Genomic DNA, 25,127 nt, shown 5'->3' on the forward strand with positions numbered 1-25,127 from the left:
GTATTACTTTACTAAGAGAGTAGTGGATACATGGAATAGCCTTCCTGCAGAAGTGGTAGCTACAAATACAGTGAAGGAGTTTAAGCATGCATGGGATAGGCATAAGGCCATCCTTCATATAAGATAGGGCCAGGGGCTATCCATAGTATTCAGTATATTGGGCAGACTAGATGGGCCAAATGGTTCTTATCTGCTGACACATTCTATGTTTCTATGTAGGTCATGTGACGGTAAGTCACATGACCGCGAATGCAGACACGTGATGACCACACCAGTACTGCGATACCATGATCGCGAAAGTGCTGATGGCATCAACTACAAATCAGCGCATGCGCTGGCCCGACACATCTCCATAGAAACCCCAAAAGCTTGCTATGCGGTGCACAATATATAAAGTGGACGGAGCAATCAATTAAAAATTATAAAAGAAAAGAAGGAAAATAAAAGAAAAAGAGGGGTTGATCATGCAAAAAGGAAAACGTGAATGTGACCACAGCACCACACGATAAAAATAAAAAATAAAAATAAAGTGAGAAAACAACATTTGATTAGTGAAAACACATGATTATTGACAATGTAATTAGATATGATAATAATAGTGCATGATTAGAAAATATACAAGAAATATAAAAAATTGTATTCCATCATTATGCATCACCGGTGACAAATAATTCCTATAAAAAAAAAAATTATATACTATATATATATATATATATATATATGTAAATAAATGATAAAAATAATAATAAAAAAAAACTAATGAAAATATAAATATAAAGGTGAAAAAATAGTAGTGCATGATTACTAATCCCTACAATAATAGACGAAAAAGATAGGACAACTCGTCCTAATCAAGCATCCAAATGGGGTCAATATAAAACTGTAACACCAATACTGTAAATGAATTGTCGTACTGTGTACTTCAGGGGTGTTGCTAGGTTCAAAACATTTGAGGCCTGGGGCGCTGATGTTTTGTCCCAGGCCCCTGAATGTACTGCCTGCCTGTTAGATATAACTGTATTGCCGTCCTCAGGACAGCAATACAATTGAATCTAATGCACTGCAAGAGCTGAAGGACCTGTGATGACATCACAGGTCATGTGATCAGTTCTAAATGCAGTAGCTGAAAAGGACCTGGGATGATGTCACCATCATGTGACCAGTCCCGGAGAGGACAGCTTAGCAGTGACGAGAAGCCCTGGGTAGGGGCTGAGGTAAGGTCTGCTACATGAGGAGGGGTAAGTGAAGATTACTCAGTGTGAGAGGCAGAGCAATATTGGGAGTTGTAGTTATTTAACTGGGACTGTGTGTGATGTTAATTACATGGGACTGAAATTTGGAAGTGGCTGGGATAGGGTGATGTTATTTGCATGGGACTGTATTTTGAGGGGTAATGTTATTTATATGGGACTGTATGTTGAAGGCAGCTGTGGGAGGGAGTGATACTATTTACATGTGATTAAATGTTAAGGGGTAATGTTATTTACATGGGACTGCATGTTGGAGGTGGCTGGGGAGGGGGTGATTTTATTTACATGGGACTGTATGTTGAAGGTGTCTGGTGGAGGGAGTGATGTTATTTATATGGGACTGAATATTGAGGAGGTGATGTTATTTACATGGGACTGTATGTTGAAGAAGGCTGGGGAGGGGGTAATGTTATTTACATAGGACTGTATATTGGAAGGGGCAGGAGAGAAAGTGTGATGTTATTTACATGGTACTGTATTTTAGAGGGGCTGTAGATAGACAGGGATGTTATTTACGTGGGACTGTATATTAGAGGGGGCTGGAGAGATGGTGTGATGGTATTTATATGGGACTCTATGGCGGAGGGAGGGAAATAGTGTTATTTACATAGGACTGTATGGCGGAGGTGCTGAGGAATTATAATTTCTGAGGACACTAAACGGAGAAATATAACTACAGGGGGCACTGCAGGAGGCATTATAAAATATTGGGGGCACTTCAGGGAAAGCATTATAACAGTAGGGGGCAGTATAAATACTGGGGGCACTGTGGGGGCATTTTAAATCCAGGGGACATTAGGCGTTCTTATTACTACTGGGGGCTCTATAGGAGTGACTTATAGATCAGCCTTATTACTACTGAAGGCCAATTGGGGGGGGCTTATTTCTACTGGGGGCTCTGTGAGGGTATTATTAATACTGGAGGGCTCTTCTACATGGAGGTACTCTTGGGAAGCATTATCACTGCTGGGGGCACTGTAGGGGGCAGTATTACTAATGAGGGCATTCTAGAAGGGAATTACTATTGGTGGGTTATGAGGAGTACTATTACTATGGGGGGCACTCATTTTTCTTCAGGATAGTATTTGGGGGTACAGAAAAGTGAGGAAGCTAAGGTGTCCGTGTGTCACACTCTGCAGAGAAAAGGTGGCTGAGAGAAGTGTCCGGACTGAATGGAGAAGATGATGACAGAGAAGATCTACATCAGAGGAGAGGTCACCTGGGAGGCCCTGGATGTGAGAGGTATGTGCTGCTGTATAGCAAGTACAGTAAAATGTCTTCAGTGCTAGTGTTTGCAGGGGAGGGGGGGGATTGTAGTTGTTCAACTTAGAGAATTGGGCCATATGCATTGGTGCTTGGGCCCTGGATCTTTTGAGACCCTAGCAATGCCCCTGGTGTACTTGCAACAAGTGTGAATAAACACTGAAGTTTTGAGTTATAAACTGGTCCTTGCCTCTATACTGTGTCCGCTGGTCCTGACTTCCAGAGCGAGTCCCCATAATATCTAAAACAAAATGTGCATTTCACTAAAAGAGGCACTATCTGACCTGTTCTCTATCTAACCTGCTCTCTACTTATTTTTGTTCAATGTTTTAGGCATGCTCTACCTGTAGATTATGCTCGAGGTCAGCTGTCTGGACAGCCTATGTGCATGAAGCAGTACTATGGGCTATTCTCTTCTTATCGTCTTCCAGGGGCAACAAAGGATACACTTGTGGCTCAGGAAAGCAGTATCATGCCAGAGCCAGAACACATTATTGTTGCTTGTAACAACCAGGTAAGTTCCTTTGTTTATGTATAACCGAAATAAAAAATATGCCCCAACTGTGTCAATTGGGGACATAGCTAAAGGCTCATAGGCCCTGGTGCAAGAGTTCAGCTTGACCCCCCCTTCCCTCAGTGCTTTGTGGCCAGGGAATCACATAGCTTTCATGCTGCCTGAGGCAAAAACTGAAACGGCAAAAAAAATATTGACCTAACCCCTTCCCTCCAGCCAGAGGTGTAGCTTCTTATGTGGCACAAGGATTTTTGGGCCCCCTCAGGCTCCTGAGCCCAGTAGCGATTGCTACCTCAGCACCCCCTATAGCTACTCCCCTGGTGTCAATGCAACTTTTACTATTTCTGTCAGTATGTGAGAAGTACTGTCCAATGTAAATTTGGTCTTGGATTATAAAATTGCAATATTGCAGAGTGGATATGGTGCATAAACTGTAAACTGTAGACTGATGCAAATTTTTGTGTGACCTGTGATTGGTCAATGCTAGTGTTGATTGAGCACCAAAGTGCTTGGGTGCTCTGGTGCTCAAGTAGAACACTTTGGGATGCTCGGGTGCTCTAGCACCAGAGCATTAAACCAGGCCTCCCTGCTCTGAAGAGGGGAGGGTGTCTGGTTTGCAGGAAAAGGTCAGAAATTGATGGAAACACCACTGAAATGGTTCGGGGACAGCATGGGGAGGATGTCTGGATGCATCTTGGACTCCCAAACCGAAGATAAAATCGATTTTAGAGGAAAAATTGTTAGGAAACATTCTATACATTTACTTGTATATAAAGTGCAAGTGCTGCCAAAAATGACAAGGAAGAGGCACTCCGATACAACCTGTTTATCACATAAAGGAGGCCCACATTGTGGTACAATTGTTCAGGTAGTGGGACTCCTACACTCATAATATAATAATATGCACTAAGTGAAAGGGCTGCCAAAAATTACAAGGAACCGGCACTCCAATACACCCTTTATTACACATAAGGTAGATAATGGCCAAGGAGAGAAAAAGGCGCTCATAGGGTAAATAAGTTAAGAGTCGAGCCTCCAGAGCAACAGGAAGAGTGGTACTGCTCAGCTGTTGTTGATGCACCTATTGTTTGGTGCAACTGGACTGGATGTGGATAGGACTGATTACGTCTCACTGGTTGATGCTGCCGATTCCGTCCGCGTTCCCCTTTGGCGGGGGCCAAGCCGCCGTCTGGGTCGATGAATAGGATATATTTCCACTGGACCGGGGGTCGAGTGGAGGGGTGGACCGTAGGCGCAAAAACACAACCAGAGTATTTTTAGAAACTAATGTTTTTTTATTATTGTTATAGTGACAACACGTTTCGGGGTTCTGTGGACCCCTTTTTCAAGTCTAAAAGTTAATGCTGTAAGGAGTTGGTAAATAGAGATTGAGAGCTAGGTATGACTTGTAAAAACAGGACATCAATAAAAAATATATACGTATAATATAAAATAAAATATATATGTGTATATAAAAATATATACGCACACATGCACACACATATACAAGTATATAAGTATAAAAATCTGCACCCATATATATATAAGTATAAAGTGGGCGCTAGTTGAAAAGTAAGGCAGAGTATTAGGATTAGATGGTGCAATAGCGAGTAAAAAATACACTAGATGATGGCGCGTCTGGACGTGTAGTATAGTGCAAATATATCCTATTTATTACACATAAAGGAGGGCATCATATACACCCTTGAAAAATTATGATTGATGGCCTGCTGGTGACCCTCAAAAACATTATTGGCAAGAGCCTGCTGCTGATCTTTCCATCTAAAACATTAGGGGTGAGGGTCTGCTGCTGAACTGACCATCTAAGGCTACTTTCACACTAGCGTTTTTCTTTTCCGTTGCTGAGTTCCGTCCTAGGGGCTCAAATCTGGAAAATAACTGATCAGTTTTATCCCCATGCATTCTGAATGGAGATCAATCCATTCAGGATGCATCCAGTTCAGTCTTTTTTACTGATCAGGCTTTTCAGAAAGGTATTTTTACCTTTGACTGAACGCCGGATCCGGCATTTTTCCCATTGACTTGCATTAATGCCGGATCAGGTGCCGTGTGTTCCATCAAACCGGATTCGGCTTTTGCATGTTAAACCCGAAAAAATTTCCATAAATAAATGGCGGATCCGTTTTTTCCAATGCATTTTTTCATTGTGATCAGAATCCTGATCAGGATTCAAATGTAATCCGTTTTCACACATTTTTCCGGATCAATTTAAAGTGCCTTTATGTTCAACCACTTTCCTCTGGTGCAGTAGAGAAGTCATGGGCAATCCAGGTCTTGTTTATTTTGATAAGAGTCAACCTGTCAGCATTTTCAGTTGACAGGCGAATGTGCTTATCAGTTATTATGCCCCCACCAGCACTGTATACCCGCTCTGACAAAACGCTAGCAGCAGGGCAGGCCAGCACCTCCAAGGCATAGAGCGCCAGTTTGTGCCACGTATCCAGCTTGGACACATAATAGTTGTAAGGCACAGAGGGATCACTGAGGACGCTGACACGGTCTGCTACGTACTCCTTGATCATCTTCTAAAACGTTTCCCTCTTTGTGACAATAGGCCGCGCATCAGGGTGAGCGTGCCAGCAGGGTGTCATGAAACTGTCCCAGGCCTTGGAGACTGTTGCCCGGCCTCTGTTTGAATTGTTTTGTCTTCCCGTCGTCTCCCCTCCTCGGTTGCCCAAGAAACTATGTTGTCAGCTAGATTTTTGGCGCAATTTTTCCACAAGGACCTTCTGGTATTGCACCATTTTGTGAAAAGTCCTCTCCACCACAGGAATGAGAGATGAGAAGTTCTCTTTGTAGCGGGGGGTCGAGAAGGGTGAACAACCAGTAATCGGTGTTGGCCAAAATGCGTATAATGCGAGGGTCACGGGAAAGGCAGCATAACATAAAGTCAGAATCAGGTTAAATTGTAGTCAGGGATAGGCCAAGGTCAGGGCAGCCAGAGTACCGGAAATCTGAAGAACAGTTCAAGGTCAGGGAGGCAGTGAGGGGTCAATACAATAATCAGGCACAGGTCAGGAGGCAGAGAATCAGAGTCAGGGTTTGGGTAGAAGTCTGTACACCAACAGACAAACGTAACAGCACACCTTTGCAGGAACTAAAAATCTAGTATAATCTATTGCTAAGGCACCTTCCCCTAGGGAAAGGTGCCTTAAGTACCCTGATGTGTCCAGACACAGACTGAGAACTAGGATTTGTGTGAGTGCTGGCCCATTAAAGGGGTTGTCCGGGTTCAGAGCTGAACCCGGACATACCCTTATTTTCAGCCCGGCAGCCCCCCTGAGCCTAGCATCGGAGCATCTCATGCTCCGATGCGCTCCAGTGCCCTGCGCTAGATCGAGCAGGGCACAGGCTATTTTGTTTTTAATAACACACTGCCGGGCGGTAACTTCCTCCCAGCAGTGTGTTCGGTGACGTCACCGGCTCTGAGGGGCGGGCTTTAGCTCTGCCCTAGCCGTTTTACCGGGGTTCCTGTGAGCCCCATGGAGAGCCCGGTACGTCACCGGAACTCTGAAAAATGCCTTTGCCCTGCGCGATTTAGCGCAGGGCAAAGGAGAGCATCGGAGCATGAACTGCTCCGATGCTCATGTCAGGGGGGCTGCCGGGGTGAAAATGGAGGGCTGTCCAGGTTCAGCTCTGAACCTGGACAACCCCTTTAAGAGCTGTATAGACAACAGGGAGAGGCCACTGCCCATAAGGAGCAGGCTGCAGCCTGCAAGGAGAACAGCACATGGGATTCCAGCATCTGGACTTGCTGCTGTGGAGCAGAAGAAGACCAGTGGGCCCAGCAGCAGGGTGAGTGGAGAGGTGCTCGTGCCCGCCTGGAGGAAAGTGACAGCGGTGTGCGTGGGGCGCTGACATAGCAGTATGCAGCTGCTCAGCCATGTTATGAAGATTCCAATTTTTTGTGCTGATATTAATGGCAAAGGAGGTTTGGAACCTTGCAAGTCAGCAGAGCTCTAGCGACTTTTACGCACTATGTGCCTCAGCAATCGGCAACCCAACTCTTTAACTTTTACATGCACTTTGTAATAATAACACTCATAGTTGATCATGGAACATCTAGAAGGGAAGAAAGTTGACAAACTGACTTGTGGCATCCTATTACAGTACCATGCTTTATAACCCAATCTTTCACAAATGTTTTTAAAGGCATACTGCATGGTTAGGTGCTTGATATTATGCACGCGTGGCGTTTTAGTAACGGCCGTCACATGGCTGTTTTTAGAATCAAGATCTTAGGGACTATTCACATGGCCGTTTTTTGAACGGTCAGTGAATAGCAGCCATAAAAAAATAGGAAATGTGCTATTTTTGCCAATTTTCACAGAAAGATGGACCTCATTAAACTCACTGGGCTCATTTTTAATAGGCGTATAGACAGAAGTACACCATCTAACGGCCATTAAAAACGGGTTTAAGTGTCTTTCAGGGATTAAAAAAAAAATAGCCACCTCATCCACTTGAACACACTTGACACTCGCTCTGCACTGGAGGAAACTGGAACGACCAGCAAAATTGGTGCTGCTATGCAGAGGCCTTATTTCTACTGGAAGCACAGTACCCCACAGGGGGTACTGTGGGGGCATTTTATATACAGACAGGGTTTGGATGCACAAAAAAATATATGAAATTCATCCATTTTTCATGGCCGTTTTAAACAGCCATTAAAAATAGATGCATAACAGATGCAAAGCAGCCATTAAAATGTACAAATGGCCAGAAATGGATGCAGACATGGATACAGAATGACTGTGAAGAACTGACAAGACGTTTTTTTTCCACTGTCATGTGAATATAGCCTAAGAGGCATGTCTGCCCATATAGTGTAGATAGATGATAGATAAAAATATAGGTTCGGGGAACACATGCACATATCACAAGCTGCTGTTATTAGGCATCCAAACAGGATGCACGGTGAAAAATCTGTCACAGTATACACGTTTTATACTTTATCTCCATTTGTTTCCACAGTTTTTTGTGTTGGATGTTGTTATTAACTTCCGCCGTCTCAGCGAAGGTGACTTATTCACCCAGCTTAGGAAAATTGTTAGAATGGCAGAAAATGAAGATGAGCGCCTTCCGCCAATCGGAATACTGACATCAGATGGAAGAACTGAATGGGCACAAGCTAGGGAGGTGTTAATAAAAGGTAAGCTGTTGTTCAAAGCTGTATCTGAAAATGTCGAAATCTGTCGCTATGACAGACTTAGACAAATATAGCACTAAACAAAGTGCCTAATTGGGGGATGAAAAGAATGAAAGCCTGTTTCTGTAGAGCCAAAGCAGATGATGGCTTGAGGAGTATATGGTACTGTCTATGCTCGTAGAAAGTGCCATGTAATCCTTCTCAGATAATTTATAGGAGACAGGGAACGTGATAGCAACATGTTCTCTTTAAAGAGGTTTCGCGAGAACTTGAGCTTTTACACATCCCGAGGCATGCGTCATCTTGGAGTCCCCGGCGGAGCGGATCGCAGCGGCAGTATCCTGTTAGTAAGTATGGAAAAAAAAACTAGAAAATGAGCAACTTGTTGAAACCTTATATATACTACCCCTAGACAAACGAGCATGATGTATTTTCTAGTTTTTTTTTCCATACTTACTAACAGGATGCTGTGGCTGCGATCCGGTCCGCCGGGGACTCCAAGATGGCGCACGCCTCGGGATGTGTAAAAGCTCAAGTTCTCGCAAATCTCGCTAGAACGAGCTCCTTCTCCCTGGCTAAGAGCGCGGCGCTCTGATTGGATGCGCTCTTAGCCAGGGAGAAGAAAACCGCGCCCTGTACAAATCTTTTACAACGCCTACTCGAACCGAATCACCTCATTAGCATATGAGGCACCAGAATTACCGGAGACCACAGCGGACGAAGCAGGGGGTCCTCTGAAAAAATAATAATCGGAATTACATGACTGCGGGCCACACTGTTAGGTAATGTTACTGTTTCAATAGAAGTTTCTTGGTGAAAGGTTCTCTTTAAGGCTAGTAGTGTGCCACACAGTAAAATCGCAGCAGTAGAGTACAGGTAAGGATTCTTGTACACCAGCGAGTTTCACATGGGGGTGACATCTTTGTATAAAACAAACAGCACCTTCAGTGAAAACTGACCCCCTAAAGGGGAATTTATCATGAGGGGAAAATTTGAAGTCAATTTTTCTTGAGTCTGTTTTGGAGTACTTTATGACACATTTACCAAATGTATCATGTTATTTGATGAACTTGTCTTATACTTAAACCTAACACTTCTGTCAAGAGAAACTACTCCGCTTTAGCCGCCAGTCTTAATAACCCCTGTGCTTGTGGTGGATACACTGAAGTTATGTAGAGGCGCCATCCACCGCTGGTCTAAATACACGCAAGCTTCCTTGCTGGCGTAGATCTAGAACATTTTCTACGCCTAAAACAGGCATATAAAATGCTAAATAAGATGGGCCTGCCGACCCGTCCCCTTCCCCTTCCACACTACGCCCTCTTTTTTAGACCTGGCGTGGTCGGGGAAAAGTTGCAGATTGCGGTGCAAATGACCTTTGCGCTGCAATCTGTGACACAGATATAAAACTGGCGTATATCAGTTAGCAAATGACCCCATACTTTTTATCTGCTTTATCTGTGCTTGCTGAAAAACCACGGCAAACTGTGGGGCAGCTTATGGGTATGTTCACACAACAGATTCTGAAAATCTGCCAGCAAAATTCCAATCAATGGTTGTTTACTTCCATACAAAACCTCATTTACAGCCTGTGGTCTTTGGTGCAGATCTGTGCCAAAAAACATGCAGAAAACATGCAGCTGTTTTTAATGCTTCCCTTTCATTTCAATGAGCGATTCAGTAAAGATCACACCCCAAGATAGATGCTATTTCTTTATTTTCCACCATTTTTTTTACATGGGAAAAGTAAGTGCTGTCTCCCATTGAAATGAATGGGGGCTGTTTAGAGGTGTTTTCTGGCTGATTTCGAGGTGGAAATGCTCCGAAATTAGCTTTAAAATGTAAGTGAGAACTGGCCCTAAGAGTACTGCCACACAACAGGTTTTTTAATGCATTTTTTTAAGCCAAAATCTGGTGTATCTCATGAAAGAGGGAAAGTACTAAGGAAAGATGCTACCTGTACTACCTGACTGCACTCTTGGTCTTGGCTTCATAAACTGAATGTGTGGCAACACCCTAAAGCCTCATTCACACGTCAGTGTTTTGGTCAGTGATTTCCATCAGTGATTGTGAGCCAAAACCAGGATTGGAGCCTCCGCAGACATGAGGAATAAGGGAAAGATCTGCTCCTGTTCTGTGTTTAGAGCCGCACCTGATTTTGGCTCAAAATCACTGATGGAAATCACTGACTGAACACTGATGTTTGAATGAGGTATAAGGCTTTCATTGCTAATTAAAGAGCATTTCCACATAGAATGGCTCTTTAAAATGTATGTTCATTTTCAATGCAAAAAATAAACCAGAGTATATCTCTTCTTTGACACATGGAGGCTAATCATTATAACAGTAACAGACCATATCAAAACTAGAATCCATGACTGCATCCAAATGAGTAATTGGTACTTCAAGAAAACGCAGCCAAAATCTTCCCTTCAGCTGGGAAAGAACCTTTGCTCCTTACCTTTTCTACATCCTCCCTAGTTTTACATACCTTATTTTTAAACTATATAAAATGCACTTAACCATAAGATGTTCTTGTTTCAGAGGAGAAAAATTAGGAAAAAAAAGACCTCAAATTAGACCCCCAATCTTCTTCAGACATCAGATCAGACCTCCAATCTTCATAAGACCTCAGATCAGACCCCCAAATCTGACCCCAAATCTTCACCAGACCTCCAAATCAGACCCCTCATATTCATCAGACCTCATATCAGACCCCTAATCTTCGTCAAACTCCCAAATCAGAATAACCAATATAATCATCAATCAGATGAAAAACAATGTTTGGAAATATACACAGTATTACCCCAAAAACTAAGACACACATGTATTATCATAACATATTTTATTGAATGACATCATTAAGAAGACAACATGTAAATAAATAGATGTATATAGCAGCAATGCGGTTAGCGCTGCGAAAAAGCAGCTCCCCAGCAGGTACACAAAGTTAACAATCCCCCCTAGGAGTAACCTATGTGGCTATTGACATAATACATGAAAAAAACATAAGGGACTGCTCCAAAAATAAAGGAGGAAGTACACTCCAATTAACAATACAGGTAAGACCGCAGAGGTTACATGAACCCAATAGGTGAAAGAGGTTACAGCACGGAAAACCAAATGCATATATTCCAACCCAAATATAGCCAAATAGCAGCAAATACCTGATAAATATTGAGTAGGGAGATCACGCCTGGACGTGCAGGGAGCGCACCCTGACGCGCGTTTCGCTCCGCTTTCTAAAGGGGCGTTAACCGCATTGCTGCTATATACTTATTCATACATTTATTTATTTACATGTTGTCTTCTTAATGATGTCATTCAATAAAATACACTGCCTGTCCCAAAAAAAAAAGTCGCCACCTGGATTTAACTCAGCAAATAGTTATGAGCCTCCTACTGGATAATTACTGCATGGGTGATTATCTTTCAGCTGGCCATAAGTTATTTGACCCCAACTGGTGCAATGAGTTGCTTCTCATTTCTTAAGCAACCATGTCGGAAAAAAAAACCACATCTCGTGGTCATCGAAAAGATGTTAGTCTGTTTGAGAAGGGTCAAATCATTGGCATGCATCAAGCAGAGAAAACATCTAAGGAGATTGCAGAAACTACTAAAATTAGGTTAAGAACTGTCCAACGCATTATTAAAAACTATAAGGATAGTGGGGACCCATCGTATTCGAGGAAGAAATGTGGCGGGATAAAAATCCTGAATGATTGGGATCGGCGATCACTTAAACGTTTGGTGAAATCAAATCGGAGAAAAACAACAGTATAACTCAGGGCTATGTTTAATAGTGAAAGTAAGAGCATTTACACACACACACAATGCAAAGGGAACTCCAGGGATTGGGACTGAACAGCTGTGTAGCCGTAAGAAAACCACTAATCAGTGAGGAAAACCAGAAAAAAAGGCTTTAATTTGCTAGGGAGTAGGGATGAGCGAACTCGAACTGTATAGTTCGGGTTCGTACCGAATTTTGGGGTGTCCGTGACACGGACCCGAACCCGGACATTTTCGTAAAAGTCCGGGTTCGGGTTCGGTGTTCGTCGCTTTCTTCGCGCTTTTGTGACGCTTTCTTGGCGCTTTTTGAAAGGCTGCAAAGCAGCCAATCAACAAGCGTCATACTACTTGCCCCAAGAGGCCATCACAGCCATGCCTACTATTGGCATGGCTGTGATTGGCCAGAGCACCATGTGACCCAGCCTCTATTTAAGCTGGAGTCACATAGCGCCGCCCGTCACTCTGCTCTGATTAGCGTAGGGAGAGGTTGCGGCTGCGACAGTAGGGCGAGATTAGGCAGATTAACTCCTCCAAAGGACTTGATTAACTGATCGATCTGCAGCTGTGGATCATTGAGCTGCTGATCCTCAATTGCTCACTGTTTTTAGGCTGCACAGACCGTTTGTCAGTCACATTTTTCTGGGGTGATCGGCGGCCATTTTGTGTCTTGTGGTGCGCCAGCACAAGCTGCGACCAAGTGCATTTAACCCTCAATGGTGTGGTTGTTTTTTGGCTAAAGCCTACATCAGGGTGAAGCTGTCACACCAAGTGCATTTAACCAGCAATAGTCTGTTCATTTTTTGGCCATATACAAAATCAGGGGCAAGCTGCGCCTGTCACCAAGTGCATTTAACCCTCAATGGTGTGGTTGTTTTTTGGCTAAAGCCTACATCAGGGTGAAGCTGTCACACCAAGTGCATTTAACCAGCAATAGTCTGTTCATTTTTTGGCCATATACTAAATCAGGGGCAAGCTGCGCCTGTCACCAAGTGCATTTAACCCTCAATGGTGTGGTTGTTTTTTGGCTAAAGCCTACATCAGGGTGAAGCTGTCACACCAAGTGCATTTAACCAGCAATAGTCTGTTCATTTTTTGGCCATATCCCAGTCTAATTCTGTCACTAAATCCATACCGGTCACCCAGCGCCTAAATACTAGGCCTCAAATTTATATCCAGCTAAATCTGTCCCTAGTGCTGTAGCTGGGCGAGTTATTTAGTGTCCGTTCAAGCACATTTCTTGTTCTGGGTTGAAATACAATTCCCAATTTAGCAATTTCATAATTTAGTGGTTTCTGCTATATCAGAGCTATTTGAAATCTATCCCTAAAAGGGTATATAATATTCAAGGTGCACATTGGGTCATTCAGAATAACTTCACACACACCCGCTACTGTGTATTTCCAAGTCTAATTCTGTCACTAAACCCATACCTGTCACGCAGCGCCTAAATACTAGGCCTCAAATTTATATCCAGCTAAATCTGTCCCTAGTGCTGTAGCTGGGCGAGTTATTTAGTGTCCGTTCAAGCACATTTCTTGTTCTGGGTTGAAATACAATTCCCAATTTAGCAATTTCATAATTTAGTGGTTTCTGCTATATCAGAGCTATTTGAAATCTATCCCTAAAAGGGTATATAATATTCAAGGTGCACATTGGGTCATTCAGAATAACTTCACACACACCCGCTACTGTGTATTTCCAAGTCTAATTCTGGCACTAAACCCATACCTGTCACCCAGCGCCTAAATACTAGGCCTCAAATTTATATCCCGCTAAATCTGTCCTTAGTGCTGTAGCTGGGCGAGTTATTTAGTGTCCGTTCAAGCACATTTCTTGTTCTGGGTTGAAATACAATTCCCAATTTAGCAATTTCATAATTTAGTGGTTTCTGCTATATCAGAGCTATTTGAAATCTATCCCTAAAAGGGTATATAATATTCAAGGTGCACATTGGGTCATTCAGAATAACTTCACACACACCCGCTACTGTGTATTTCCAAGTCTAATTCTGGCACTAAACCCATACCTGTCACCCAGCGCCTAAATACTAGGCCTCAAATTTATATCCCGCTAAATCTGTCCTTAGTGCTGTAGCTGGGCGAGTTATTTAGTGTCCGTTCAAGCACATTTCTTGTTCTGGGTTGAAATACAATTCCCAATTTAGCAATTTCATAATTTAGTGGTTTCTGCTATATCAGAGCTATTTGAAATCTATCCCTAAAAGGGTATATAATATTCAAGGTGCACATTGGGTCATTCAGAATAACTTCACACACACCCGCTACTGTGTATTTCCAAGTCTAATTCTGGCACTAAACCCATACCTGTCACCCAGCGCCTAAATACTAGGCCTCAAATTTATATCCCGCTAAATCTGTCCTTAGTGCTGTAGCTGGGCGAGTTATTTAGTGTCCGTTCAAGCACATTTCTTGTTCTGGGTTGAAATACAATTCCCAATTTAGCAATTTCATAATTTAGTGGTTTCTGCTATATCAGAGCTATTTGAAATCTATCCCTAAAAGGGTATATAATATTCAAGGTGCACATTGGGTCATTCAGAATAACTTCACACACACCCGCTACTGTGTATTTCCAAGTCTAATTCTGGCACTAAACCCATACCTGTCACCCAGCGCCTAAATACTAGGCCTCAAATTTATATCCCGCTAAATCTGTCCTTAGTGCTGTAGCTGGGCGAGTTATTTAGTGTCCGTTCAAGCACATTTCTTGTTCTGGGTTGAAATACAATTCCCAATTTAGCAATTTCATAATTTAGTGGTTTCTGCTATATCAGAGCTATTTGAAATCTATCCCTAAAAGGGTATATAATATTCAAGGTGCACATTGGGTCATTCAGAATAACTTCACACACACCCGCTACTGTGTATTTCCAAGTCTAATTCTGGCACTAAACCCATACCTGTCACCCAGCGCCTAAATACTAGGCCTCAAATTTATATCCCGCTAAATCTGTCCTTAGTGCTGTAGCTGGGCGAGTTATTTAGTGTCCGTTCAAGCACATTTCTTGTTCTGGGTTGAAATACAATTCCCAATTTAGCAATTTCATAATTTAGTGGTTTCTGCTATATCAGAGCTATTTGAAATCTATCCCTAAAAGGGTATATAATATTCAAGGTGCACATTGGGTCATTCAGAATAACTTCACACACACCCGCTACTGTGTATTTCCAAGTCTAATTCTGGCACTAAACCCATACCTGTCACCCAGCGCCTAAATACTAGGTCTCAAATTTATATCCCGCTAAATCTGTCCTTAGTGCTGTAGCTGGGCGAGTTATTTAGTGTCCGTTCAAGCACATTTCTTGTTCTGGGTTGAAATACAATTCCCAATTTAGCAATTTCATAATTTAGTGGTTTCTGCTATATCAGAGCTATTTGAAATCTATCCCTAAAAGGGTATATAATATTCAAGGTGCACATTGGGTCATTCAGAATAACTTCACACACACCCGCTACTGTGTATTTCCAAGTCTAATTCTGGCACTAAACCCATACCTGTCACCCAGCGCCTAAATACTAGGCCTCAAATTTATATCCCGCTAAATCTGTCCTTAGTGCTGTAGCTGGGCGAGTTATTTAGTGTCCGTTCAAGCACATTTCTTGTTCTGGGTTGAAATACAATTCCCAATTTAGCAATTTCATAATTTAGTGGTTTCTGCTATATCAGAGCTATTTGAAATCTATCCCTAAAAGGGTATATAATATTCAAGGTGCACATAGGGTCATTCAGAATAACTTCACACACACGCTTCTGTGCATTTCCAAGTCTAATTCTGTCACTAAATCCATACCGGTCACCCAGCGCCTAAATACTAGGCCTCAAATTTATATCCAGCTAAATCTGTCCCTAGTGCTGTAGCTGGGCGAGTTATTTAGTGTCCGTTCAAGCACATTTCTTGTTCTGGGTTGAAATACAATTCCCAATTTAGCAATTTCATAATTTAGTCGTTTCTGCTATACCAGAGCTATTTGAAATCTATCCCTAAAAGGGTAGATCATATTGAAGGTGCACATAGGGTCATTCAGAATAACTTCACACACACGCTTCTGTGCATTTCCAAGTCTAATTCTGTCACTAAATCCATACCGGTCACCCAGCGCCTAAATACTAGGCCTCAAATTTATATCCCGCTGAATTTGAATACAATACATTGGGCCAAATAATATATTTGTTGTTGTGGTGAACCATAACAATGAGAAAAACATCTAGTAAGGGACGCGGACGTGGACATGGTCGTGGTGGTGTTAGTGGACCCTCTGGTGCTGGGAGAGGACGTGGCCGTTCTGCCACATCCACACGTCCTAGTGTACCAACTACCTCAGGTCCCAGTAGCCGCCAGAATTTACAGCGATATATGGTGGGGCCCAATGCCGTTCTAAGGATGGTAAGGCCTGAGCAGGTACAGGCATTAGTCAATTGGGTGGCCGACAGTGGATCCAGCACGTTCATATTATCTCCCACCCAGTCTTCTGCAGAAAGCGCACAGATGGCGCCTGAAAACCAACCCCATCAGTCTGTCACATCACCCCCATGCATACCAGGGAAACTGTCTCAGCCTCAAGTTATGCAGCAGTCTCTTATGCTGTTTGAAGACTCCGCTGGCAGGGTTTCCCAAGGGCATCCACCTAGCCCTTCCCCAGCGGTGAAAGACATAGAATGCACTGACGCACAACCACTTATGTTTCCTGATGATGAGGACATGGGAATACCACCTCAGCATGTCTCTGATGATGACGAAACACAGGTGCCAACTGCTGCGTCTTTCTGCAGTGTGCAGACTGAACAGGAGGTCAGGGATCAAGACTGGGTGGAAGACGATGCAGGGGACGATGAGGTCCTAGACCCCACATGGAATGAAGGTCGTGCCACTGACTTTCACAGTTCGGAGGAAGAGGCAGTGGTGAGACCGAGCCAACAGCGTAGCAAAAGAGGGAGCAGTGGGCAAAAGCAGAACACCCGCCGCCAAGAGACTCCGCCTGCTACTGACCGCCGCCATCTGGGACCGAGCACCCCAAAGGCAGCTTCAAGGAGTTCCCTGGCATGGCACTTCTTCAAACAATGTGCTGACGACAAGACCCGAGTGGTTTGCACGCTGTGCCATCAGAGCCTGAAGCGAGGCATTAACGTTCTGAACCTGAGCACAACCTGCATGACCAGGCACCTGCATGCAAAGCATGAACTGCAGTGGAGTAAACACCTTAAAACCAAGGAAGTCACTCAGGCTCCCCCTGCTACCTCTTCTGCTGCTGCCGCCTCGGCCTATTCTGCTGCTGCCGCCTCGGCCTCTTCCTCCGCCTCTGGAGGAACGTTGGCACCTGCCGCCCAGCAAACAGGGGATGTACCACCAACACCACCACCACCACCTCCGTCACCAAGCGTCTCAACCATGTCACACGCCAGCGTTCAGCTCTCCATCTCACAAACATTTGATAGAAAGCGTAAATTCCCACCTAGCCACCCTCGATCCCTGGCCCTGAATGCCAGCATTTCTAAACTACTGGCCTATGAAATGCTGTCATTTAGGCTGGTGGACACAGACAGCTTCAAACAGCTCATGTCGCTTGCTGTCCCACAGTATGTTGTTCCCAGCCGGCACTACTTCTCCAAGAGAGCCGTGCCTTCCCTGCACAACCAAGTATCCGATAAAATCAAGTGTGCACTGCGCAACGCCATCTGTGGCAAGGTCCACCTAACCACAGATACGTGGACCAGTAAGCACGGCCAGGGACGCTATATCTCCCTAACTGCACACTGGGTAAATGTAGTGGCAGCTGGGCCCCAGGCGGAGAGCTGTTTGGCGCACGTCCTTCCGCCGCCAAGGATCGCAGGGCAACATTCTTTGCCTCCTGTTGCCACCTCCTCCTTCTCGGCTTCCTCCTCCTCTTCTTCCACCTGCTCATCCAGTCAGCCACACACCTTCACCACCAACTTCAGCACAGCCCGGGGTAAACGTCAGCAGGCCATTCTGAAACTCATATGTTTGGGGGACAGGCCCCACACCGCACAGGAGTTGTGGCGGGGTATAGAACAACAGACCGACGAGTGGTTGCTGCCGGTGAGCCTCAAGCCCGGCCTGGTGGTGTGTGATAATGGGCGAAATCTCGTTGCAGCTCTGGGACTAGCCAATTTGACGCACATCCCTTGCTTGGCGCATGTGCTGAATTTGGTGGTGCAGAAGTTCATTCACAACTACCCCGACATGTCAGAGCTGCTGCATAAAGTGCGGGCCGTCTGTTCGCGCTTCCGGCGTTCACATCCTGCTGCTGCTCGCCTGTCTGCGCTACAGCGTAACTTCGGCCTTCCCGCTCACCGCCTCATATGCGACGTGCCCACCAGGTGGAACTCCACCTTGCACATGCTGGACAGACTGTGCGAGCAGCAGCAGGCCATAGTGGAGTTTCAGCTGCAGCACGCACGGGTCAGTCGCACTACAGAACAGCACCACTTCACCACCAATGACTGGGCCTCCATGCGACACCTGTGTGCCCTGTTGCGCTGTTTCGAGTACTCCACCAACACGGCCAGTGGCGATGACACCGTTATCAGCGTTACAATACCACTTCTATGTCTCCTTGAGAAAACACTTAGGGCGATGATGGAAGAGGAGGTGGCCCAGGAGGAGGAGGAGGAGGAGGAGGAAGAGGGGTCATTTTTAGCACTTTCAGGCCAGTCTCTTCGAAGTGACTCAGAGGGAGGTTTTTGGCAACAGCAGAGGCCAGGTACAAATGTGGCCAGCCAGGGCCCACTACTGGAGGACGAGGAGGACGAGGATGAGGAGGAGGTGGAGGAGGATGAGGATGAAGCATGGTCACAGCGGGGTGGCACCCAACGCAGCTCGGGTCCATCACTGGTGCGTGGCTGGGGGGAAAGGCAGGACGATGACGATACGCCTCCCACAGAGGACAGCTTGTCCTTATCCCTGGGCAGCCTGGCACACATGAGCGACTACATGCTGCAGTGCCTGCGCAACGACAGCAGAGTTGCCCACATTTTAACCTGTGCGGACTACTGGGTTGCCACCCTGCTGGATCCACGCTACAAAGACAATGTGCCCACCTTACTTCCTGCACTGGAGCGTGATAGGAAGATGCGCGAGTACAAGCGCACGTTGGTAGACGCGCTACTGAGAGCATTCCCAAATGTCACAGGGGAACAAGTGGAAGCCCAAGGCCAAGGCAGAGGAGGAGCAAGAGGTCGCCAAGGCAGCTGTGTCACGGCCAGCTCCTCTGAGGGCAGGGTTAGCATGGCAGAGATGTGGAAAACTTTTGTCAACACGCCACAGCTAACTGCACCACCACCTGATACGCAACGTGTTAGCAGGAGGCAACATTTCACTAACATGGTGGAACAGTACGTGTGCACACCCCTCCACGTACTGACTGATGGTTCGGCCCCATTCAACTTCTGGGTCTCTAAATTGTCCACGTGGCCAGAGCTAGCCTTTTATGCCTTGGAGGTGCTGGCCTGCCCGGCAGCCAGCGTTTTGTCTGAACGTGTATTCAGCACGGCAGGGGGCGTCATTACAGACAAACGCAGCCGCCTGTCTACAGCCAATGTGGACAAGCTGACGTTCATAAAAATGAACCAGGCATGGATCCCACAGGACCTGTCCGTCCCTTGTCCAGATTAGACATTAACTACCTCCCCATAACCATATATTATTGGACTCCAGGGCACTTCCTCATTCAATCCTATTTTTATTTTCATTTTACCATTATATTGCGATGCTACCCAAAGTTGAATGAACCTCTCCTCTGCCTGTGTGCTAGGCCTAAATATATGCCAATGGACTGTTGCAGTGGTGGCTGACATGAAGCCTGATTCTCTGCTATGACATGCAGACTAATTCTCTGCTGACATGAAGCCAGATTGTCTGTTACGGGACCTCTCTCCTCTGCCTGGGTGCTGGGCCTAAATTTATGACAATGGACTGTTGCAGTGGTGGCTGACGTGAAGCCTCATTCTCTGCTATGACATGCAGACTGATTCTCTGCTGACATGAAGCCAGATTGTCTGTTACGGGACCTCTCTCCTCTGCCTGTGTGCTAGGCCTAAATATATGCCAATGGACTGTTGCAGTGGTGGCTGACGTGAAGCCTGATTCTCTGCTATGACATGCAGACTGATTCTCTGCTGACATGAAGCCAGATCCTCTGTTACGGGACCTCTCTCCTCTGCCTGTGTGTGTGCTGGGCCTAAATATATGCCAATGGACTGTTGCAGTGGTGGCTGACGTGAAGCCTCATTCTCTGCTATGACATGCAGACTAATTCTCTGCTGACATGAAGACAGATTCTCTGTTACGGGACCTCCCTCCTCTGCCTGGGTGCTGGGCCTAAATATATGCCAATGGACTGTTGCAGTGGTGGGTGACGTGAAGCCTCATTCTCTGCTATGACATGCAGACTAATTCTCTGCTGACATGAAGCCAGATTGTCTGTTACGGGACCTCTCTCCTCTGCCTGTGTGTGTGCTGGGCCTAAATATATGCCAATGGACTGTTGCAGTGGTGGCTGACGTGAAGCCTCATTCTCTGCTATGACATGCAGACTAATTCTCTGCTGACATGAAGACAGATTCTCTGTTACGGGACCTCTCTCCTCTGCCTGTGTGTGTGCTGGGCCTAAATATATGCCAATGGACTGTTGCAGTGGTGGCTGACGTGAAGCCTCATTCTCTGCTATGACATGCAGACTAATTCTCTGCTGACATGAAGACAGATTCTCTGTTACGGGACCTCCCTCCTCTGCCTGGGTGCTGGGCCTAAATATATGCCAATGGACTGTTGCAGTGGTGGGTGACGTGAAGCCTGATTCTCTGCTATGACATGCAGACTAATTCTCTGCTGACATGAAGACAGATTCTCTGTTACGGGACCTCTCTCCTCTGCCTGTGTGTGTGCTGGGCCTAAATATATGCCAATGGACTGTTGCAGTGGTGGCTGACGTGAAGCCTCATTCTCTGCTATGACATGCAGACTAATTCTCTGCTGACATGAAGACAGATTCTCTGTTACGGGACCTCCCTCCTCTGCCTGGGTGCTGGGCCTAAATATATGCCAATGGACTGTTGCAGTGGTGGCTGACGTGAAGCCTCATTCTCTGCTATGACATGCAGACTGATTCTCTGCTGACATGAAGCCAGATCGTCTGTTACGGGACCTCTCTGCTCTGCCTGTGTGCTAGGCCTAAATATATGCCAATGGACTGTTGCAGTGGTGGGTGACGTGAAGCCTCATTCTCTGCTATGACATGCAGACTGATTCTCTGCTGTCATGAAGCCAGATTGTCTGTTACGGGACCTCTCTGCTCTGCCTGTGTGCTAGGCCTAAATATATGCCAATGGACTGTTGCAGTGGTGGGTGACGTGAAGCCTCATTCTCTGCTATGACATGCAGACTAATTCTCTGCTGACATGAAGACAGATTCTCTGTTACGGGACCTCCCTCCTCTGCCTGGGTGCTGGGCCTAAATATATGCCAATGGACTGTTGCAGTGGTGGGTGACGTGAAGCCTCATTCTCTGCTATGACATGCAGACTAATTCTCTGCTGACATGAAGCCAGATTGTCTGTTACGGGACCTCTCTCCTCTGCCTGTGTGTGTGCTGGGCCTAAATATATGCCAATGGACTGTTGCAGTGGTGGCTGACGTGAAGCCTCATTCTCTGCTATGACATGCAGACTAATTCTCTGCTGACATGAAGACAGATTCTCTGTTACGGGACCTCTCTCCTCTGCCTGTGTGTGTGCTGGGCCTAAATATATGCCAATGGACTGTTGCAGTGGTGGCTGACGTGAAGCCTCATTCTCTGCTATGACATGCAGACTAATTCTCTGCTGACATGAAGACAGATTCTCTGTTACGGGACCTCCCTCCTCTGCCTGGGTGCTGGGCCTAAATATATGCCAATGGACTGTTGCAGTGGTGGGTGACGTGAAGCCTGATTCTCTGCTATGACATGCAGACTAATTCTCTGCTGACATGAAGACAGATTCTCTGTTACGGGACCTCTCTCCTCTGCCTGTGTGTGTGCTGGGCCTAAATATATGCCAATGGACTGTTGCAGTGGTGGCTGACGTGAAGCCTCATTCTCTGCTATGACATGCAGACTAATTCTCTGCTGACATGAAGACAGATTCTCTGTTACGGGACCTCCCTCCTCTGCCTGGGTGCTGGGCCTAAATATATGCCAATGGACTGTTGCAGTGGTGGCTGACGTGAAGCCTCATTCTCTGCTATGACATGCAGACTGATTCTCTGCTGACATGAAGCCAGATCGTCTGTTACGGGACCTCTCTGCTCTGCCTGTGTGCTAGGCCTAAATATATGCCAATGGACTGTTGCAGTGGTGGGTGACGTGAAGCCTCATTCTCTGCTATGACATGCAGACTGATTCTCTGCTGTCATGAAGCCAGATTGTCTGTTACGGGACCTCTCTGCTCTGCCTGTGTGCTAGGCCTAAATATATGCCAATGGACTGTTGCAGTGGTGGGTGACGTGAAGCCTCATTCTCTGCTATGACATGCAGACTGATTCTCTGCTGTCATGAAGCCAGATTGTCTGTTACGGGACCTCTCTGCTCTGCCTGTGTGCTAGGCCTAAATATATGCCAATGGACTGTTGCAGTGGTGGGTGATGTGAAGCCTCATTCTCTGCTATGACATGCAGACTGATTCTCTGCTGACATGAAGCCAGATTGTCTGTTACGGGACCTCTCTCCTCTGCCTGTGTGCTAGGCCTAAATATATGCCAATGGACTGTTGCAGTGGTGGCTGACGTGAAGCCTCATTCTCTGCTATGACATGCAGACTAATTCTCTGCTGACATGAAGCCAGATTGTCTGTTACGGGACCTCTCTCCTCTGCCTGGGTGCTGGGCCTAAATTTATGACAATGGACTGTTGCAGTGGTGGCTGACGTGAAGCCTGATTCTCTGCTATGACATGCAGACTGATTCTCTGCTGACATGAAGCCAGATCCTCTGTTACGGGACCTCTCTCCTCTGCCTGTGTGTGTGCTGGGCCTAAATATATGCCAATGGACTGTTGCAGTGGTGGCTGACGTGAAGCCTCATTCTCTGCTATGACATGCAGACTGATTCTCTGCTGACATGAAGCCAGATTCTCTGTTACGGGACCTCTCTCCTCTGCCTGTGTGTGTGCTGGGCCTAAATATATGCCAATGGACTGTTGCAGTGGTGGCTGACGTGAAGCCTCATTCTCTGCTATGACATGCAGACTAATTCTCTGCTGACATGAAGACAGATTCTCTGTTACGGGACCTCCCTCCTCTGCCTGGGTGCTGGGCCTAAATATATGCCAATGGACTGTTGCAGTGGTGGCTGACGTGAAGCCTCATTCTCTGCTATGACATGCAGACTAATTCTCTGCTGACATGAAGACAGATTCTCTGTTACGGGACCTCTCTCCTCTGCCTGGGTGCCGGGGCCTAAATATCTGAGAATGGACTGTTCCAGTGGTGGGTGACGGGAAGCCAGATTCTCTGCTATGGAACCTCTCTCCAATTGATTTTGGTTAATTTTTATTTATTTAATTTTTAATTTAATTCATTTCCCTATCCACATTTGTTTGCAGGGGATTTACCTACATGTTGCTGCCTTTTGCAGCCCTCTAGCTCTTTCCTGGGCTGTTTTACAGCCTTTTTAGTGCCGAAAAGTTCGGGTCCCCATTGACTTCAATGGGGTTCGGGTTCGGGACGAAGTTCGGATCGGGTTCGGATCCCGAACCCGAACATTTCCGGGATGTTCGGCCGAACTTCTCGAACCCGAACATCCAGGTGTTCGCTCAACTCTACTAGGGAGCATAAAGATTAGACTCGGGAGCAATGGAAGAAGATCATGTGGTCTGATGAGTCCAGATTTAACTTTTTCCAGAGTGATGTGCGTATAAGGGTAAGAAGAGAGGCAGATGAAGTGATGCACCCATCATGCCTAGTGCCTACTGTACAAGCCTGTGGGGGCAGTGCTATGATCTGGGATTGCCGCAGTTGGTCAGGTCTAGGTTCAGCAACAGTATGTGCTCCAAGAATGAGGTCAGCTGACTACCTGAACATACTGAATGACCAGGTTATTCCATCAATGGATTTTTTCTTCCCTGATGGCACAGGTATATTCCAAGATGACAATGCCAGGATTCATCAGGCTCAAATTGTGAAAGAATGGTTTAGGGAGTATGAGACATCATTTTCACACATGGATTGGCCACCACAGAGTCCAGACCTTAACCCCATTAAGAATCTTTGGGATGTGCTGGAGAAGGCTTTGCGCAGCAGTCAGACTCTACCATCATCAATGCAAGATCTTGGTAAAAAATTAATGCAACACTGGATGGAAATAAATCTTGTGACATTGCAGAAGCTTATCGAAACAATGCCACAGTGAATGCGTGCCGTAATCAAAGCTAAAGGCTTTTTTTTGGGGACAGGTGTATGTTATGATAATACATGTGTGTCTTTGGGTTTTTGGTAATACTATCCCAAATCAGAATCACAATCTTCAATAGACTCCATAATCAGACGCCCCAATGTTTATCAGACCTCAGATCAGACAAAAAAATATATAACTCTCCTGCTCCTTACCTCTCCTGCTCCGGACAGCACTGCCTAACAGGAGATCCAGCACACCCTTCCTGTTGCACTGCACTGTGACCTGTTGTCGAACAATGTCAGGTCAGAGTGAGCGCTTACATACACTACGTCCTGATGCTGTACACTATCAGGACACAGCACCTGAAGAAGACCAGAGAGTGCCGAGTAATACCAGCGCTAGCAACGATACACTCACTGCTCTCTGGTCCTACTGTACTAATGAGCGCGTCACTTGATAAGACGGGGGAAAAAGTGCATCTTATAGAGTGAAAAATATGTGAAATCATTGATTGCAACTTGCAAACAATTTCTTATGGAAGCATAGTAGTAGTCTGAAATCCATCACAGGCTAGTCTTACTTGTAGTTCTCAGACTGAAAGGTTGTGATTCTGTTTTCTTACATATCAGCCTAAAGAGAACGTTTTGGAAAACCATTTAATTCATAAAACAAGCATAAACAGGTTAACCAGTAAAAGTCATCTATATAGAAATTCAATTTTTGCACAAAAAGTG

The 25,127-nt window shown here is 45.6% G+C and overlaps 1 protein-coding gene across 1 annotated transcript in view; it reads left to right on the forward strand.

Annotated features, from left to right (window-relative positions):
- CHAT (choline O-acetyltransferase) overlaps window positions 1–25,127 on the forward strand; it is a 115,687-nt gene that overhangs the window by 28,367 nt on the left and 62,193 nt on the right. The window contains exons 6-7 of the mRNA XM_044299573.1: window positions 2,847–3,027; window positions 8,023–8,200. Of these exons, the coding sequence (XP_044155508.1) occupies window positions 2,847–3,027; window positions 8,023–8,200 (359 nt within the window). The remainder of the gene's footprint in view (window positions 1–2,846; window positions 3,028–8,022; window positions 8,201–25,127) is intronic.

This window comes from Bufo gargarizans, chromosome 6, assembly GCF_014858855.1.
Source record: "Bufo gargarizans isolate SCDJY-AF-19 chromosome 6, ASM1485885v1, whole genome shotgun sequence".
NCBI lineage: Eukaryota > Metazoa > Chordata > Amphibia > Anura > Bufonidae > Bufo > Bufo gargarizans.